At 32.8% G+C, this 16,934-nt stretch overlaps 1 protein-coding gene across 2 annotated transcripts; it reads left to right on the plus strand.

The window, feature by feature from the left end:
• Positions 1-859: 859 nt before the first annotated feature.
• Positions 860-10,934, plus strand: LOC108905019 (chymotrypsin-1). 2 transcript variants are annotated; one of them, XM_018707772.1, is made up of 7 exons: positions 860-947; positions 1,002-1,072; positions 2,267-2,358; positions 2,418-2,553; positions 2,606-2,719; positions 4,789-4,941; positions 5,504-5,700. In XM_018707772.1, the coding sequence occupies exons 1-7, from the start codon at positions 896-898 to the stop codon at positions 5,651-5,653; spliced, it is 768 nt and encodes a 255-aa protein (XP_018563288.1). In that variant the 5' UTR covers positions 860-895; the 3' UTR covers positions 5,654-5,700. The 2 variants fall into 2 exon arrangements, with proteins under 2 accessions (XP_018563288.1, XP_018563289.1); XM_018707773.1 differs by lacking the exons at positions 4,789-4,941; positions 5,504-5,700 and adding an exon at positions 10,752-10,934.
• The last annotated feature ends 6,000 nt before the right edge of the window (positions 10,935-16,934 follow it).

Genomic DNA, 16,934 nt, shown 5'->3' on the forward strand with positions numbered 1-16,934 from the left:
CTACATCTAAATTAAACATACTGCCAATGTGTAAGATACTGAATGTACCGTGTAAAAGTACAAAAAATGAGTAGTGCTAACGAAGATAAATGAAATTGTCACAATATTCAAATTCATCATAACTGTACGATTATTTAAAAAAAAAATTAACAAATTAAATAGTGAAGACGGCATTCAGAGTTTTATTGTAATCCTTAATCTGTAAAAAGAATATTTTGCATAAAAATATATCTTATCTACCTGGGGGTGGTCATTCTTGATTTAGCCATGCTGTAAATAAGTATATTTTAAAAGCAATCTTTATGTTTTGAAAACATTGGCGTATTGGTCTATATAATTTTATTGTCCTATAAAAACCAACGGCTTCATCACCACGACTGTATCAGGAGAACGGTTTATTTATTCACGTTGTCCCTAATAATTCTGTGGATGTTAAATGCCTCCGAAAAGTTAGAAAAGTAGCAACTGCCGTAAAGTAAGTGGCATACTTTGTTAAATGGTTTAGATTTGGATTATTATGTCAGTGGAGTTAATAGCGAAATAAAGAAAAAATAATAATTTTTTATAGTACCTATGTAAAAAGTTAAAATGTTTGTAACTTCATTCGTCTTTATATTTAAAAATATTATATGCGCTACTTCTCAAAGAATCAGCGATTGATTTATTAAAAAAATCAAATTAATATATTTAAAAAAAATATTATGCTATTCAACAATATATTTTAATGGCTTGTTTACTGGAACTTAAAATGATTATATTTAATAAAAATACAAAGACTTAGGTATTATCAGGAAAATCACAAACAAAAGATTATCATCATTGTCAGAATCGATAAAGATTATGAGTTTTGTATAAAAGGTGTATTTCTGAATAATTATATAGTACTAACATAATCATGTATGTTTTACTAGCAAGTCTAACTATTGCAGTTCTGTCTGCTTCACAAGGTAGGTCCTCTATTCTATATTTTGCCATAATTTTTAAAAGCTGTAATATTTTAGCTGTCCCTCTGGATATTGACTCTCGAATTGTGAACGGAACGGATGTGAATATAAGAGATTATCCTTACATGGTAAGACTGAAATTTATTTTTCATATTATATCATCTATCAAATCTTTATTTCTGTTTTATATCTACACATAAGTTTGTGGTATCTATCTGTTCTATTTGTTTGTATAGGTTATTGTGAAATATTTTGCTACTGCTGCTGTTGTACATGTTATTGCTGTCGTTGTTCCTGCTGCTGCTGCTGCTGCTCGTGTTGTTGTTTTTTGTTGTTGTTCTTTGTTGTTGTTGTTGTTGTTGCTGTTGTAGATAAATAGCATCAGTAACAATGACAACAACAGCAGCGGCAACTACAACTACTACAGCTGCTACTGCAACTACTACTACGGCAACAACAACTAAACAACAATAGAGGCGGCAGCACCAGCAAGATCAATAAAAGCAATAACAACGACATCTAATCTAAGACAACGACGCTGATAACGCTCTTAATCTCGTTACTTGAACTGATTTGCTTAGCCAACAGTATGCGTAAGGAGGATAAGAAACGTTCTGTCGAGTTGGAAAGGAATCCTTTGACTACAACAGTAAGGAATCTCTGACTACTTGCTAAGGAATACTCTGATCATAGGTTAGAGAAGTCTGCTTTAGTTGTTACTGTTGCTGCTGCTGCTGTTGTACATGTTATTGCTGTCGTTGTTCCCGCTGCTGCTTCTCGTGTTGATGTTTTTGTTGTTGTTGTTGTTGATGTTATAGATCAATGGCATCAATAACAACGACAACAACACCAGCTGCAACTACAACTACCACTACGGCAACAACAACTATAACAACAACATTCACAAAACGATTATTCATGTATTATATTCCTTTTATATCTTCAAAGCTTCATGGAATTATATTTTGCGAATTTGAAAGTAGTAATTTTATTTACAGATCTCTGATTTATGATCAGCTGTTTTAACAAAGATATACAAAATGACAAATAATAATTATTGTTATAGTTACCATTAATTTTAATTTATAAAGCTATTTTTATTGAAATGTGAAATTATATTTATTAAAGAGATTGTAACTTCTAAACAACAACGAATCGTACCTGTGTTCATATAAGAAAAAATGTTTGACATTAACCCACCTACCATCTGTCAAAGTATGTCGTGTAACTTGTAGAATGCCCTGTATATGAGTAGATATCAAATATAGTTCATTCTTCGAGATACGTAGGACAGAACATAATATATATTTTTATAAATTTAGGTATCTCTTCAGTACGATGGACGACATTTATGTGGAGGTTCAATTATCGACAAAAACAATATTTTAACAGCTGCCCACTGCGTCGCAACGAGGTTAGATTATTCCGTTCCCTGATTTACATAAACTAAATATTTATTTTCGTGTCTGCTAGAGATCTGGAAGGCTTCACAGTACTACCTGGATCGACTATCGTCACATATGGTACATTCATGTTAATTGAAAGGATTATAGTTCATTCTGGATATACAGGGCTTAAACCTTACAGAAATGACATCGCCATTGTTCACGTAAGATATCGTTTATTTAGTTTTGTGAACAAAACAATTTTTATTTATCCAGCTTGCCCAGCCACTTGAATTTAGTGAAAGAGTGAAACCAATTCAACTTCCGAAGGTTTTTGAAGCTATACCGGAATTTTCGGAGGCTACTTTAACTGGATGGGGTTACCATATGGTAAGTTTTGTAGTTAGTTTACATTTGATCTAAACCTTGATTCTATGTTTTATAAAGCAAGCAAAACAGTTGTTTGAGCAATTCTTATTGACTTTTTTTAATGCAACTACAAAATTTATAAGGTGTAAGAACTCATGAAATAAGATCGATAATATGTGCTTTATCAGAAAGTGTTATATTTATACCACAATCTAATCTATTTGTTCTATGCTCTTCCTAAATGGTGTAAGTACATTTATGAAAATTCACAATAACATGCGGACAAATGAAAAATTTCGGGCGTCATTATTAAGTTCAAACTATGAAGTACTTCTACATTTGTTCTGCATTTGGCAGATTAGACCGTGCTCTATTTAGAAAACAGTTGACTTGATTTGATTACTCTAATTGATACATAAGTACAACGATTGCCTATTGTGAATAATAATATGTGTATCATTGAGAAACAAATTTTGTGAGAAATACAATCGTGTATATTAACATAATTATAATTAAAGCATATTAAAAAAAATATTCTTTTAAACTTTAGACTCAAAAAAAAAATCCAAAGAAAAAGTCCACCAGTGTTAATTCACATAATCTGGGCGACCAATTCTGATCACCAAAACGAGAAATTACACGATCCGGAATTGAATTGTTTCTCGAGCTGTTTGGTATGTGGCACCGTCTTGTTGAAACCACATATCGTCTACATCCATATCTTGCAATTTGGTGACGTCGGAATTTATATTTTTAAAAATAAGCACTATTTTAGAAGATTTTTTGCCTTTTACAAAATTTTTATATCGTTTATGGATTTCAAGTAAAATAGACATTTTTTATACATCAAGTATGTATAGGCAAAAATTTCGATTAAAAATAATTTGTAACCACGGCCTCAAAGCAGGGATTAATAATGAAAAAACTTGACATTGAAAAAAACAAAATTAACTACACATTTTTAGTCTTAGTATTATCAATCAATAAAATAAAAAATCAACAGTATTTCAAATAAATAATATCAACTAATAATTTAAGAAAGTCAACATAAACATTTTAAATAAACCTAAATTGATATTAGTAATCACATTAAAATAATATTATAGTAAATGCTTAAATTGACTTCTTTGTTCTGGAACGCAGGCATTAACTCTTTTTAGGAAATTAAAATGAATTTTATCCATTACCTACCGCTCATAACATTAATTTTATTTTGTATTCTTTCCCATAATTCGTCTTCTGTATTTACAAAAAGCTATAAACTGTGGTCTTCAACGCTCCCGAAAGGAAATAATCACATGGGTTTAAGCCCAGGGATCTAGGTGGACATTACTTCCTCTACCTATCCACCTGTTAGGATAGTGCTCATCTAAGTATTGCCTTACCGATAAGGCAAAATGGGGAGGGGCCCCATCATGCGCGAAAATCGTAATCATTCGTAATGTTATCGGTAACTCTTCAGGCAGATAGGGTAATCTCGTTTGGAGAAATTCTAAATAATTTTCTGCGTTTAATGTAACAGGTAATATAACAGGAACAATTAAAATACTACCAATAATACCAGCCCAAACATTAATCTTAAATTCATGTTGGAACCGTCTTTTACTGATTGCATGTGGATTTTCATCACAATAAACATGTTCATTACGTGAATTAAAAACAGGATTTTCTTGTGGATATTATCGTCTCTATTTCCCCCACTGTAATGTCAATGTCAATGTTTGTCAATGTAATGCACGCCCACTAGCAAACGAACCATGTTACCCCTTTTGGGGTGGTTTTGAGGGGAAGGGTGCGGGGGAAATGTCTGCCAGCAGTATGTAACGTTTGTGCTGTCATTATGGAACTTATTTGGCAAGCGGCAGACATTTTTTTTAGTTTTTACTTATTTTATACTGTTTTACAGCAGTTTTCGAGTTTTATGAGAAATTCTCCCACGCTGGATTTCAAATTACCGTCATACTGCTAGTCTGCGGTGTCTGCCACTATTTTTCCATAAAAGTGCATGCTGTGACAAGAAAATCGCACTTGAATAGATCCGGTTAGTATCCACTTTTTTCCGGTTTTCTTCAATATGTGTTATTTTTTAGACTGGTGGATCTCCACAGGAAACTCTTCAGAAAGTGGATATCAGGGTTTATTCAGACCTGGAATGTGAAATGTTACATTTAGAAACTGGTCCAACCAGTCGCATATTCCACATTTGTGCAGGAGTACCTGAAGGAGGCAAGGGACAATGCAATGTGAGTATACATACACGGTGTCTAAAACACAATGCCAATTTAAAATGGAAAAAAAATGTTCTTAAAAAATTGTTTCTTCAAATGTGAGTCCAAAATTTTGTGGTAAAAGTGTTATAGGGTGATGAAAGTGCACTGCTAAAAATGCCATTAATTTTTAATACGTAATTTAAAAATTATTGCCTAGATATAAATGCAACTGGGCAATGATCTTCACATGATCAGTTGTAGGTAATATTTTTACGGGGAAATATTTTTTCTTGTCACAATGTCGAAGAGGCAAGGGGTAACTATTCCGTATTTGGCAACAATCTGCACCGTTTTCAATAAAAATTGAAAGTACGTATTTTTTATGTAGATACTTACTATAAATATGCCGTAAATCAGAGGTGGCATGATTTGCCTACAAATTTTTCTAATACGTTATACCAATTAAAATAAAAAAACATATTCATAAAAAAAACTAGTGGTGAAGTCCTCTATTCCCATCTTTAAGTCTACCTAAAATTTGGGAATCAAACGTAAGTAGTTAAAGAGTTCTATTTTATTTATTTCTTTATTTCAGGGTGATTCTGGAGGTCCTCTAGTCGTTGGTGGAATACAAATTGGAATCGTTTCTTGGTCAAAGAAGCCATGTACCCTTGAAGGATATCCAGGTGTTTTTGTCAAAGTTTCAACATACATAGATTGGATAAACTGTAATTTAAAAGTATAATAGCGGTTGTTAAAATTATGATAAATGATTCTGAAGATTTTTATTTACTGGCGGTTTTATTTAGAAAAAAAAATACGACAGTAGTCATGATAATAAAGAGGCAAATCTTTTTAAAGACAGTTTTGTGGGTTTCATCTCTAACTTTTTCTGGTGTGTACACGAACTTATCTTACCTTAACTTTGAATAATAATCATTCAGATGTCCCGCTAATACACGTTACTTTTGACTATAATTTTGATGTTATTTTACGGTTTTTCAGCATTACAATAACTCTTTGAAGCTTGTATATAACAACTTCACAATTTGGAGCTTATTAAACTTATATATTTATCATTTCTTATAAGTTATATTCTATATGATAATCTGGGTTGCAAAGCTTAGACTGGGTTTTAAAACTGTTGACACTCGAGTAAAAACCGTTTAATCACCAAATTTCTCTAATTCATCAAATATTTGGATTTAGACTAACTTTTAAGGTAGAGATAGTCAAGGACAGTTGGGTATATAACTGGATTCAAGAAGCAAAATTAGAAAACATATAGTAATGGGCTCTACGCCTTTAAAATTCAGAGAGATAGAAGAGAAATGTCGTAGTTGACTTTTATATTTAGGTACGCTTGTTTAAATGTATTATATATTTTTCTACTAGATCGTATAGTAAAATATTCTTAAATTTAGATAGGGAATAGGCTCATTCATTTCTAGCACTGCACCTTGTTATACGTTAAGCGTATTGAATTAGTTATTTAAATTTTGATGGATAAGTAGATTATTCAGTTAAACCGATGATGTTATCAATTTTCAACATTAGAATATAATTGCCAGAGTTGGCAAAGATTAAATTTCAGTATGAAAGATAAAATATGTCTAAAAAAATTTAATTTAATTGAATCACAATGTTCGTCTTACTAGCAGTTATAGCCATTGCATATATTAGGACTTGCCAGGGTAAGTTTTCTTTAATGTTGTCTTTTCGTTTAATAAACTGTTCCTTAGCTGTTTCTACGGATGTTGATCCTCGAATTGTAAATGGGACAGATGCAGATATTAAAGATCATCCGTATATGGTAAGCTAGAAATTATTTTATTAACTTAGCCCTAGACTGGATATCTGGGAAACCGCTAGAAGGATTGTTTTGAAATTGTGACGGTGTGATACGGACCGTGGGGCCTAAAATATTTTCAAGGTCATCGCACTTCCGGTTATAACGGAAGTCGATACTAACTTTCTTATTTTAAATGGAACCCTCTATATACTTATTATTGCATTTTTGGACAGAGCATCCATTTTTAAGTTAAAAACATACTCCATACTTAGGATTGACCGTTTCCGAGATATTTTCATTTTTAAGGAGGTTTATCGGGTACGGAGGTACGTCTAAAGTCTAACGAAAGTTTCTATAGATTCGCTAGTGACTAAAGTAGTCAGCCTTTAGATTTGACAACGTTGTACTTGGCTGGCGCGCTCGGCTCGGCGTTCGCTCGCTCTCGTTCGATCATTCTGTTTGTTTGGACACCTGCGAATTTCAAATAATACGCTACGTCGAGACCGCCGCGTTGCCGCTATCACGCATATGGAGGATAAGTTAGTCAACGACAGCAGTTTGAAGGAGAATTATTATAAATTATGTATCTTACAAGTACCTAATCGATTTCTACAAGCTGTCATACGGTTCCTTAGATATCGGTTTCCTATTTATACAAGTTGCTGTGGAAACTGTTCGTCAATTGTTGCGCATTCTATGTGGAAAGACCAAAAAAATCTGCATTCTCATAAGACTGTACTAAATCGTGAAAAATTATTTTATTAATATCTCGTCTCTTGGGTATCCAAACTAGTTATCACTTCTTTTGAGGATTTTGTTCATATTAATAAGCTTATATTAATTTTTTTTATGAATATTTGTTCGTCAATTCCAAATCAGATAAACCAAAATTTAGTTTTCCCGGAAACATAGATTTATTTTTCTGTACAAATTATACATTTTGTAGAGGAAGACCTAATTTATCGAATTTGACATGAAAATTTTCCAGTTTTTATACAGGGTGGTCAAAAAAATTATCGAATTAATGCAGAATGCGAATACGTTAAAAAACATTTTCTAAACTTATGTTCGCAAATTTTGTTTGACCACCCTGTATAAAAACTGGAAAATTTTCACGTCAAATTCGATAAATTAAGTCTTCCTCTATAAAATGTCCAATTTTCACAAAAAAATAAACTTATGTTTCTGGAAAAACTAAATTTTGCTGACAGTCTGCATCTGTCAATTTTTACTTAAAAATATAAATATCTCGGAAACGGTCAAGTATGGAGTGTGCTATATGTTTTCAACTTAGAAATGGATGCTCTTTCCAAAAATGCAATAATATACAGGGGGTTCCATTTAAAATAAGAAAGTTAGTATCGACTTCCGGTATAACCGTAAGTACGATGACCTTGAAAATATTTTAGCTTGGTAGGCCACACGGTCCGTATCACACCGTCACAATTTCAAAAAAATCCTTCGAGCGGTTTCCCAGATATCCATCGATGGTGTTCGTGATGGTAAACTTTCAAAAATACGTATATTCTGTTATTAGTTCTCACATGTTTTTACTTGTGTTTTAGGGTATTATCATTCACAGAAACATCCTACATTCTTTCTTTCACTTTTGACAAAGTTTGATCACGTAAAAAAATTTACTGCTACAAAGAGATCTTTTTACTTCCACATCATAAAATCATTTTTATTTTTCCACATTATAAAAAATTGTATATAAATTAAAATTAAGAAAAAGGATAACAGTTTTTAAATAATCGACGTTGTCAAAAGCGTATTTACATGATTACATTATAATCCATACAGATTATAATACATTCGTGTTTCAAGCCTCCCTGAGTTAAATATGTTGGAAATTTCCCCTTAAAGAATTTCCAACAATACTTCTCTAATTTTTCTGCTATAAAAATGGTCTTAGTTGCCATTAAGTTCCAAATGTAGTAACTACCACCGAAATTACATATATTGCTTCGAATAAAATTTAAACGTGTTGGATTTTTATGGGATCCATTTAATGGAGAGATTAAAACAGTATTAATGTTTAAAATACACGAGATATTTTCCAGGAATAGTCAATATTTAATAAAATTATTACCATATTGTAATAAATTATAACGCATTTATTTTTAAATGTTTATTTGCTAATTTTATACAAAGGAATGTCTGTCTAAAGCCGTACATCGAGATTTTGTATCAGCTCTTTACAAACAAAAAGAAGAGCAAAAAGCAATGGCTCGCTGACAGAAATAGTACAACATATATACCAGGTTACTCAAAAGTATTTACATATATCATATATAACACATATGAATGTAAAATATTTACTTTTTTCAGAGTAACCATGGTACTGAGCAGGATACTCTTCAAGAAGTAAATATTACCGTTTATTCGGATTCACAATGCGAGACATTGCATGCAGAGACAGGCCCAACCAGTCGCATAACTCACGTTTGTGCAGGTATACCTGAAGGAGGCAAAGGACAATGTACTGTGAGTACATGTATCCAAGAAGTGTAATACAGTTAAATATGTATCTGGCTGAAAATATTAATGACTTCAAAAAAGAAGACTAAAAACAAATAATACATGCTGGAGGTCTCCCATAATTGTGCGCTAATGGACATCATTTGCCTAAAATTATATGCTGCCACTGTGACACAACTCTACTGGGAAATTTGAGCGTATAGTATCACACATGTACACATAGTGTCACACATATGACTCCCGTATGGAGCAGTGACTTCACGGTCATAGCATTAGCGATTTAGGCACATAAAAAAAATAAAACAAATAATCTGAGCCAGTCTGAAATTTTGCTAGCGATGTCTTATATGGTAGATTAACTTACCGTTAGAATATTATGTTGTTCTGTATATCTAATTTCTAAATTTGAAGATTGTGAAATATTTCGATGGTTAAGCTGGCTCCCGATGATGCGGTTGCTTGCCAATCTGTCAAATATTTGCAGATTATTTGGCCCAGTTTTGTGTGAATAATGTGCTTAAGTATTTGTGGTGATGTCACTAACGCGACTCTAACAAAGTCAAAGTACATACGTGTATTGGCATAGAAATGCAACTCTCTTTCGTTTTTCTAGTAATTTTATCTATTTTTATAAATATAATACACGACAGTGTGCATCTCGTTATTGACGTCATCCGCCTGTAGGAGGAAAGATGATATTGAACTGGCTGACAATCGCACCATACTGCATGTGCACTTGTCTCTCTTTTTACGGATGTTGAGAGTGATATACTTGATTGAATTATTGATAGCGGTGTTTTTACATTCGTGCAGATTCATTTTATTTATCGTCATCTGAGAGAATGATCACATTCCAAACAACATTATTTCTTAAATAGTTTATGGTTGTGCCGTTTGTATAACTTTGGGAAATATTTGGCAAGTGAGGAGAAGGTATAAATTGTGTCGATATACACCGTCTACATGTTCGAATACTCTACAAGTTAATCGTCCATACCATACTGCATTTGCTTATATTGTGATGAGTATTATATCTTCATAGTTTTGTATTTACCTATTATTTGTTTAAATACAGTATGTTTCAATGAAAGTCTGATACTCACATTAATTTTATACATAGTGTTTTTTTAGGGACTATTATTATTTTGGGAGGAGTGTAATTCATTCCATGCCCCCAAAAATTCTAAATAATGAGGAGACCTTTTTAATGACGTAACAATTGAAATGTCTTTCCATCTTATACACGACCATGTTCCTCTCTGCAAAATTCCTTAATTATTTCTTGTACATTCTCGGCCTTTTCTTGTGAAAGTGAAATAAAATAATTAAATTCTTGTCGAATTAAATTAAAAAGAAACGAAACCCTTTAATCCCCAAAATTTAATGCATTAAATATACATTATCTAATTATACCAGTACTGTAGTATTAACGAACAAAAGTTAATTATTTTGAACAATGCATGTATGTTCAACACGAAATTAAGGCCCAACTCTTTGAGTACATTTTCCGTAAATTACATCCCATAAAATTGAGTTGAATTGAAACAATCGTAATGCATTACTGTTGCAGGGCGACTCAGGAGGACCTCTAGTTGTTAATGGAATTCAAATTGGAATAGTTTCATGGTCGAAAAAGCCATGCACACTTGCAGGATATCCAGGAGTCTTTGCTAGAGTTTCAACGTACATAGATTGGATTCAGTGCAATTTAAAACGAGTTTAGAGTTAACATAAATACATTCTTTCAAAAATTGTGTTTTGTTTTATTGGTATTTCGTTACGATAGAACAGAAGTAATTTATCAAGAAGAAATATTTAGAGTTGGTTTTCGTATAAGCGTCCCTGTAAAATAATATACAGGGTGATTCATAACTTATCCAAAAATTTGGGAATAGATGCGGCATGAGAAATGGAGTCATTATCGTAAACAAAATTTAGTAAAATCCTTCTAGTTTCCGAGAAAAAAAATGTTAAAGTTATAGTACTTTCAAGCATTACATCGCTAGACAAGTGTAGTCTCTAGCGTCATTCGCAATACGCGTGAAGAGTTACGTGGTCTCAACGACTCCGGACACTGCAATCCGATTTAACAATCGTCGTTGCGATAGTGTTTACAATAATTTTTTAGTAATTAGTGTCAAAAATGGCTTGCGTGTAAAGCAACTCGGAGTTGATGGATATCGTTTTAATTTATGGTGTACGGAAAAGTTACTTTTCCGTTCTAGGCCGGGAAACTTAACTTATTTAAATAAACACATTTCTTAAAATGCATCCTAAATATACAAAGGCCATCCCAAAGATAGGATAGCATAATTATGACTTACCACGAAACATTAAAAAAACATACTGATATGTTATTCCCTATTTTTTAAAAATATTTTATAATGTGCTATGCATTGCAAGTTAACGTATCTTCAAATGCATTTCCTATAAGGTTTCCATCAGTTTTTACACCATTTACTTATAAATTATTCCCTCTACGTGGATCGGCAACATTTAGTGACGTTTAATCAAACATTCCATTACGCGCGAGCATACATTTAGTCCTTGGAAGTCTCCGAAGACCTTAGAATCTATTTCCTTAATCGTCCGGAAACTTGGACTACCGGGGATTATATCCTCCAAATTGAAATTCAAACTTCAGATAGCTTCACTCTCCGTAAAGTTGAGGTTAGGGCAGGTCTTGTGATTGGGGAAATATTAAATTTTCCGGATATGTCAATTTCAGTTTCGGTATAATTTCATCGGATAGGTATAACATTATTAAATACGCTTTTGATATGAAAAATGAGATTAAAATTAAATCGGATCAAAGTATCACCAGGTACCTATCACTGGTTATGCAGGGTGTAACTTTGAGTGGGGGTCGTATTTTTACAGAGGCTTCCTTTGACCATTAGAAACATGTATCAATATTTTTATATGCAGCTCTCTGGGTTTCGAAAATTCAATACCTATGTATGTTTTCAGCCACGAAATTTGAATAAGTCCAAATATTTCGAAATTTCTCCACCAAGAACGGCGGTGACAACATTTTTAACAGTAAGTCGATGTTTCGCATTGTATTAGTTATGTGCCTGTCTAAATTTGGTTAGTGAATCTCTCTCGGTTTCGAGAATTCAATACCTATGTATGTTTTCAGCCACGAAAATTGAATAAGTCCAAATATTTCGAATTTTCTCCACCAAGAATGCCGTACATTTTTTTTACAAAATGTTTACTTTAAAGATATTTTTAATTCATTCAACCATGTAATAAGATTACTTTAAATTTGAAAAGAGATTAACTCTTAATAAAGTGAAACATATCTCTATTCTTAGAAACTACATTAGGAACTAAATGCACTGATCCAATTTCTGAAATGCTCAGAGGCATCGAAATTCTGTAATTTTTAGCGACAGTATCTCCCAGTATTGTGATATATTGTGAGAAAAAATTAAATACTCTGCTGGCTGCAACATGACATACTTTTTAGGTTTATATCTGACACATCTGTTAAACTTGAATAGAATAATTAAACATTAAATTGAAATGGAAAAAATTTAAGAATCCTGTATCTGCGCTGGGTCAAGATTACTGTCAATGCAATTACAAAGTTAGTCCTCGACTGGTTAACAGCCATCGATTAAGCTCAAGTGTTGAGCAGTCTATTGGCTGTGCATAATAGGCATTGATCCAGTTTGACCCGACAAGACATCTGTCCAACTCGCCGATATTAGTAACCACCGTTTTATTATTCATCTACTGAATTGATTATTCAACATTTAATGTTTTCCCAGGGGGATCAGAAGTAAAAGGTGTAAAGCGACAACAAATTGTCTTCTTAAAATAAATAAAAAAAGCAGCATATTGTAACAAAAGCCGGGACGCGTAGTCATTTATTTATTAGTTCTCGGAAGTATGGGCCAACTAAAATATTTTCGTCAACACAAATTATCGAAAGTTGAGGGTTGTCAAGTAGGTAGCGTCGTCCTTCGAGAAATTTACCAATATTTTTAACAAGTTCACTTAAGAGTCGGGCCATGTGACAGTCATCTGTTGCGTCTGGGAGGCGCCAGCGTAGAAACCCATATTTTTAATAACGCGCGAAATCACGAGAAGAGCGTAGAGGTTCCAAAGTAAAATTAAATCAAATTGTAAATTGATAGTAATGGGAAAAGAAAGTAACAGATTATGCAGCTGTTTTTTTGACGGATTTTCCAAGCTATAAGAGTAGATTAAATGAGATCAACTAATCCGTCCCGTATTTGCTACACGGAGTCGCTAGAGGAAGGCTAGAGTTACTTGTAAGTCACATAATTATTTATACAAAATATAAATTCAGTCCATTAGACAATTATTAACATGGCATAGTTATGCCAAAGCATCCCGACATTCAGGGTTCCCGCCAATAAGACAAGAACAGAAACTTATGCACCCAAGAAATGGGCGTGTCAAAGCGAAGTGTCGAATTCGAGAAAGACCTGCAAGAAAAGGCAGTTCTTCCTTGAGTTTCACATTGAGCAGTCTACTTAACTTTAGAGTCTCGGGCTAATTAATTAAATTTAATAATGGATAATCGCGTGTCAATAATGTTGTTCGAGCCGTTGTGTTGCTATTTTGTTTGTTTGTTTTGTTTATTGTTATTAAAACCCTTCCTGGAAGTTTTGGTGTTTCTTTTTGTTTCTTTCAACTTCATTGTCATCCTTTATAGCCAGCCACTGGATTACATTCTACGTAAGCAATAAAGGGTAAGTGCCTGAAATTCATTCTCTGAACATACAACATTTCTAAGTTTCCACGTATTAATTAAAATGCAATGATAATTATAAACTCCCTTTCGAGGATTAAATAGTGAACTCTTGTGAAATCCAGACTCGTTATGATACTGGTCAGAACGATAGATAGATAAAGAAATAACCCCTCAGGTTACAATATTTTCTCTAGAACGTTTTTTAAGAGCTTTATGATCCTTCAAAGATTGGAAAAGAAGCACAATTTTTGACCAAGATAACATTGAAGATACACATAGATTTCACATTTGGTATAGTGCAATTCGATCATCAATAGTGCAAAAATTAGAAAACTATTATTAAGGATTTTATTGAAAAAAACGAACAGAATCCATGAAATTCTATACGGCAAGCTAGTCGGGAATTGAATTTGGATAAATCAGACGTTCAACGAATTTTAAAGACCAATGGGTATTATGGCTACAAAATTCACAGTTTGGAGTAAGTATTTGCCTGAGCGTCACATTGAACGCAGACTTAATTTTATAGCTCAAATTGTAGTAAATGTAGAAACTGTTGATCAGAACCTTTTTCGGCACGTTCTTTGGACCGACAAAAGTCGGTTTGTCAGTAATAGTTTTCCAAACAGGCGCAAAGAACAGTACTGGTCCATTGAAAATCACACCACATTGTAAATCCAGTCCAAAACCAAGGGCATTTTTGAGTAAATGTATGGTGCGGCATCATCGGTAGGCATATAATTGGACCTTATTTTTATGAACATACATTGAACAGCGTGAGTTACCTAAATTTCCTACAAGAAGAAATCCCTGCACTTCTGAAGAATGTGCCTTTGCAGCTAAGGAGAAACCTATAGTTTTAACACGACGGGGCTCCGCCCTACAAGGTCAGCATTATGTAGCAATATTTAGATAACACTTTCCCAGAAAAATGGATTGGAATTAATGGATCTATTCAGTGACCCGAAAAGTGACCAGATCTAACACCCCTCGATTTTTTATATGGGGGGTTCTAAAAAATAAGGTTTACAGAACACCTTCTAGAAAATGGTTTAGCGAAACTAACTGAAATTTTAGCACACAATAGAGTAATAGTGAGGCTATATATGGTCCAAATGTCAATTTTTTCCCCACTAAGTTTTCTTAATATCGGTTCGCAAACTCAGGGGGTCTATTTCATTTATTTCGATAGTAGGTGTGTGAAATTATCGTCGAATGCCTTCGTTCAGTGCCGTAATTTGAACGAGTAGAAGCACATTTTTTCCACTGTTCCATTAACAAATGTGTTAGAACCCAATTTAAACGACAAATTAAAAACCTTGATGCTTTATTGGATGGCTGGGACATAAGACTTCTAAAAGTGAAAGCAATTACATTTTGGGATTTCAAAAAATTCCCGGCGTTCATTTGATTTCATTTCTTTGGAATTCTTTTAATTAATTTTTTTTTATTTGTGTTTTGTATTTATAACAGGTATTTCTCTTGTGACGAGGTTATTTGATTTTTCTCTTTTTATAAATTAATGTAGCAACAATTCAGTATCACTTTTATTTTTAATCAGGCCCTGTCCCTATGGACTAGTATCCCAACAAATAGAATACAATATAGCGATATGAACTTTACTAAAACTATTGCCAGTTTTGTTTCAATCTCTCATGATTCACCATGGAAACGACAATTTTGCAATCAAATTCTGTATTCCGTAGACATCCCGTCAGCTTTTGATTAGCTAGTTATTCTTTGTCGCAGGAAATCGAATTGGTTCTCTATTGAAAATGCAACTAGATTTCCTGAATATCGATTCAATTCAATCAGTCTCGACTGTCGCCATGTTATTAAGTTTGAAGTATACTGTTTCCAAAATGTTGTATTTTGTTACTGTTAATGCTGTTGTAGTTTGAAATACGAAACTGTATTATTTTAATTTTAGCCTTATACATTTGTACTGTACGAATACAGTCATATGTTTGATGGGTTTATTTCTAATAAAAATATACAGGGTGTTCCAAAGAGACCCGAACCCTCCGATAACTTTTCAGATTGAGTTCTAGCAAAAAAAAATTAGATAAAATAGGAATATCAATGGAATACCCTATTTTTTGAAAATGTTTACCATTGTAAAAACCTTAGACTGTAGGCGTCTCCAGGGTAATTTCGAACAATTATGCAGTTGGATATTGAACATAGGCTACTTATTGCTGCAGAGTGTAACGTTACATTATTTACTCGTAAATTATTATCTCTAATTTTTAATTGTAATTTAAATAACATAAACTTACCAAGACCAGCCACGTACTGAGTTCTCGGAGTTATCTTCGATTCGACACTAACTTTTTTCTCACATACCATAGATATTTTGCTGGTGGTGTATCCAGAATTAGAATTTTTAAATGAAAATTAAAAAAATCTACGTTTTGTTATATCAAACACATAAAAGCTAGTATATAAGCAATATTCACAAAATTTTATTACCCTTATAGTCCAGTCATTATAGACATGAAACAATGTTTCGGGGAAAAATACTATTGGAAGCTTCTCTGCGGAATATTGTTCGGAAACGTGTTATAAACAAAATATCAAAAAATCAACTCGAGGCTAGTTGGGATACATTGTTTAAACAATGGTCAAAGTTATGGAAAAGTGGTTTTTTGACTCGCGTAAAAAACTATTATTCATAGGGAAAAAAAGTTTATACAAAAAAGGTAGGTATTAAATAAGCCTATAAAATTAGACAAGTCCGATTAAATTCCGATAATTTGTTTATGCGCAAGAGCTCATAATTGCTAATAACACAGTCCCACAAAAAAAAAGTATCGGATATGGTATTCAGATCCATATATTTCCATGTATTTTTTCCGCTGAATCTGAATCTGCCTTCAGATTTGGCCTAACGGGTCTGAGTTTTCGGGAAAAGTTATAAAAAATCAAATTATTCTACCAGCTCACTAAACGTATGATTTTTCACTCGTTTAATTCCAATTTATCATCATAGAGTCAGACAAGATGGTCCAATTTCATTCA

Source organism: Anoplophora glabripennis, unplaced genomic scaffold (assembly GCF_000390285.2).
Source record: "Anoplophora glabripennis isolate ALB-LARVAE unplaced genomic scaffold, Agla_2.0 scaffold73, whole genome shotgun sequence".
NCBI classification, from domain to species: domain Eukaryota; kingdom Metazoa; phylum Arthropoda; class Insecta; order Coleoptera; family Cerambycidae; genus Anoplophora; species Anoplophora glabripennis.

Coding starts and splice junctions, on each gene's coding strand:
- LOC108905019 (XM_018707772.1), top strand. CDS start 896: ATGTATGTTTTACTAGCAAGTCTAACTATTGCAGTTCTGTCTGCTTCA. Junction 1,073..2,266: donor TAAGAGATTATCCTTACATG/GTAAGACTGAAA, acceptor TTATAAATTTAG/GTATCTCTTCAGTACGATGG. Junction 4,942..5,503: donor GAGGCAAGGGACAATGCAAT/GTGAGTATACAT, acceptor TCTTTATTTCAG/GGTGATTCTGGAGGTCCTCT.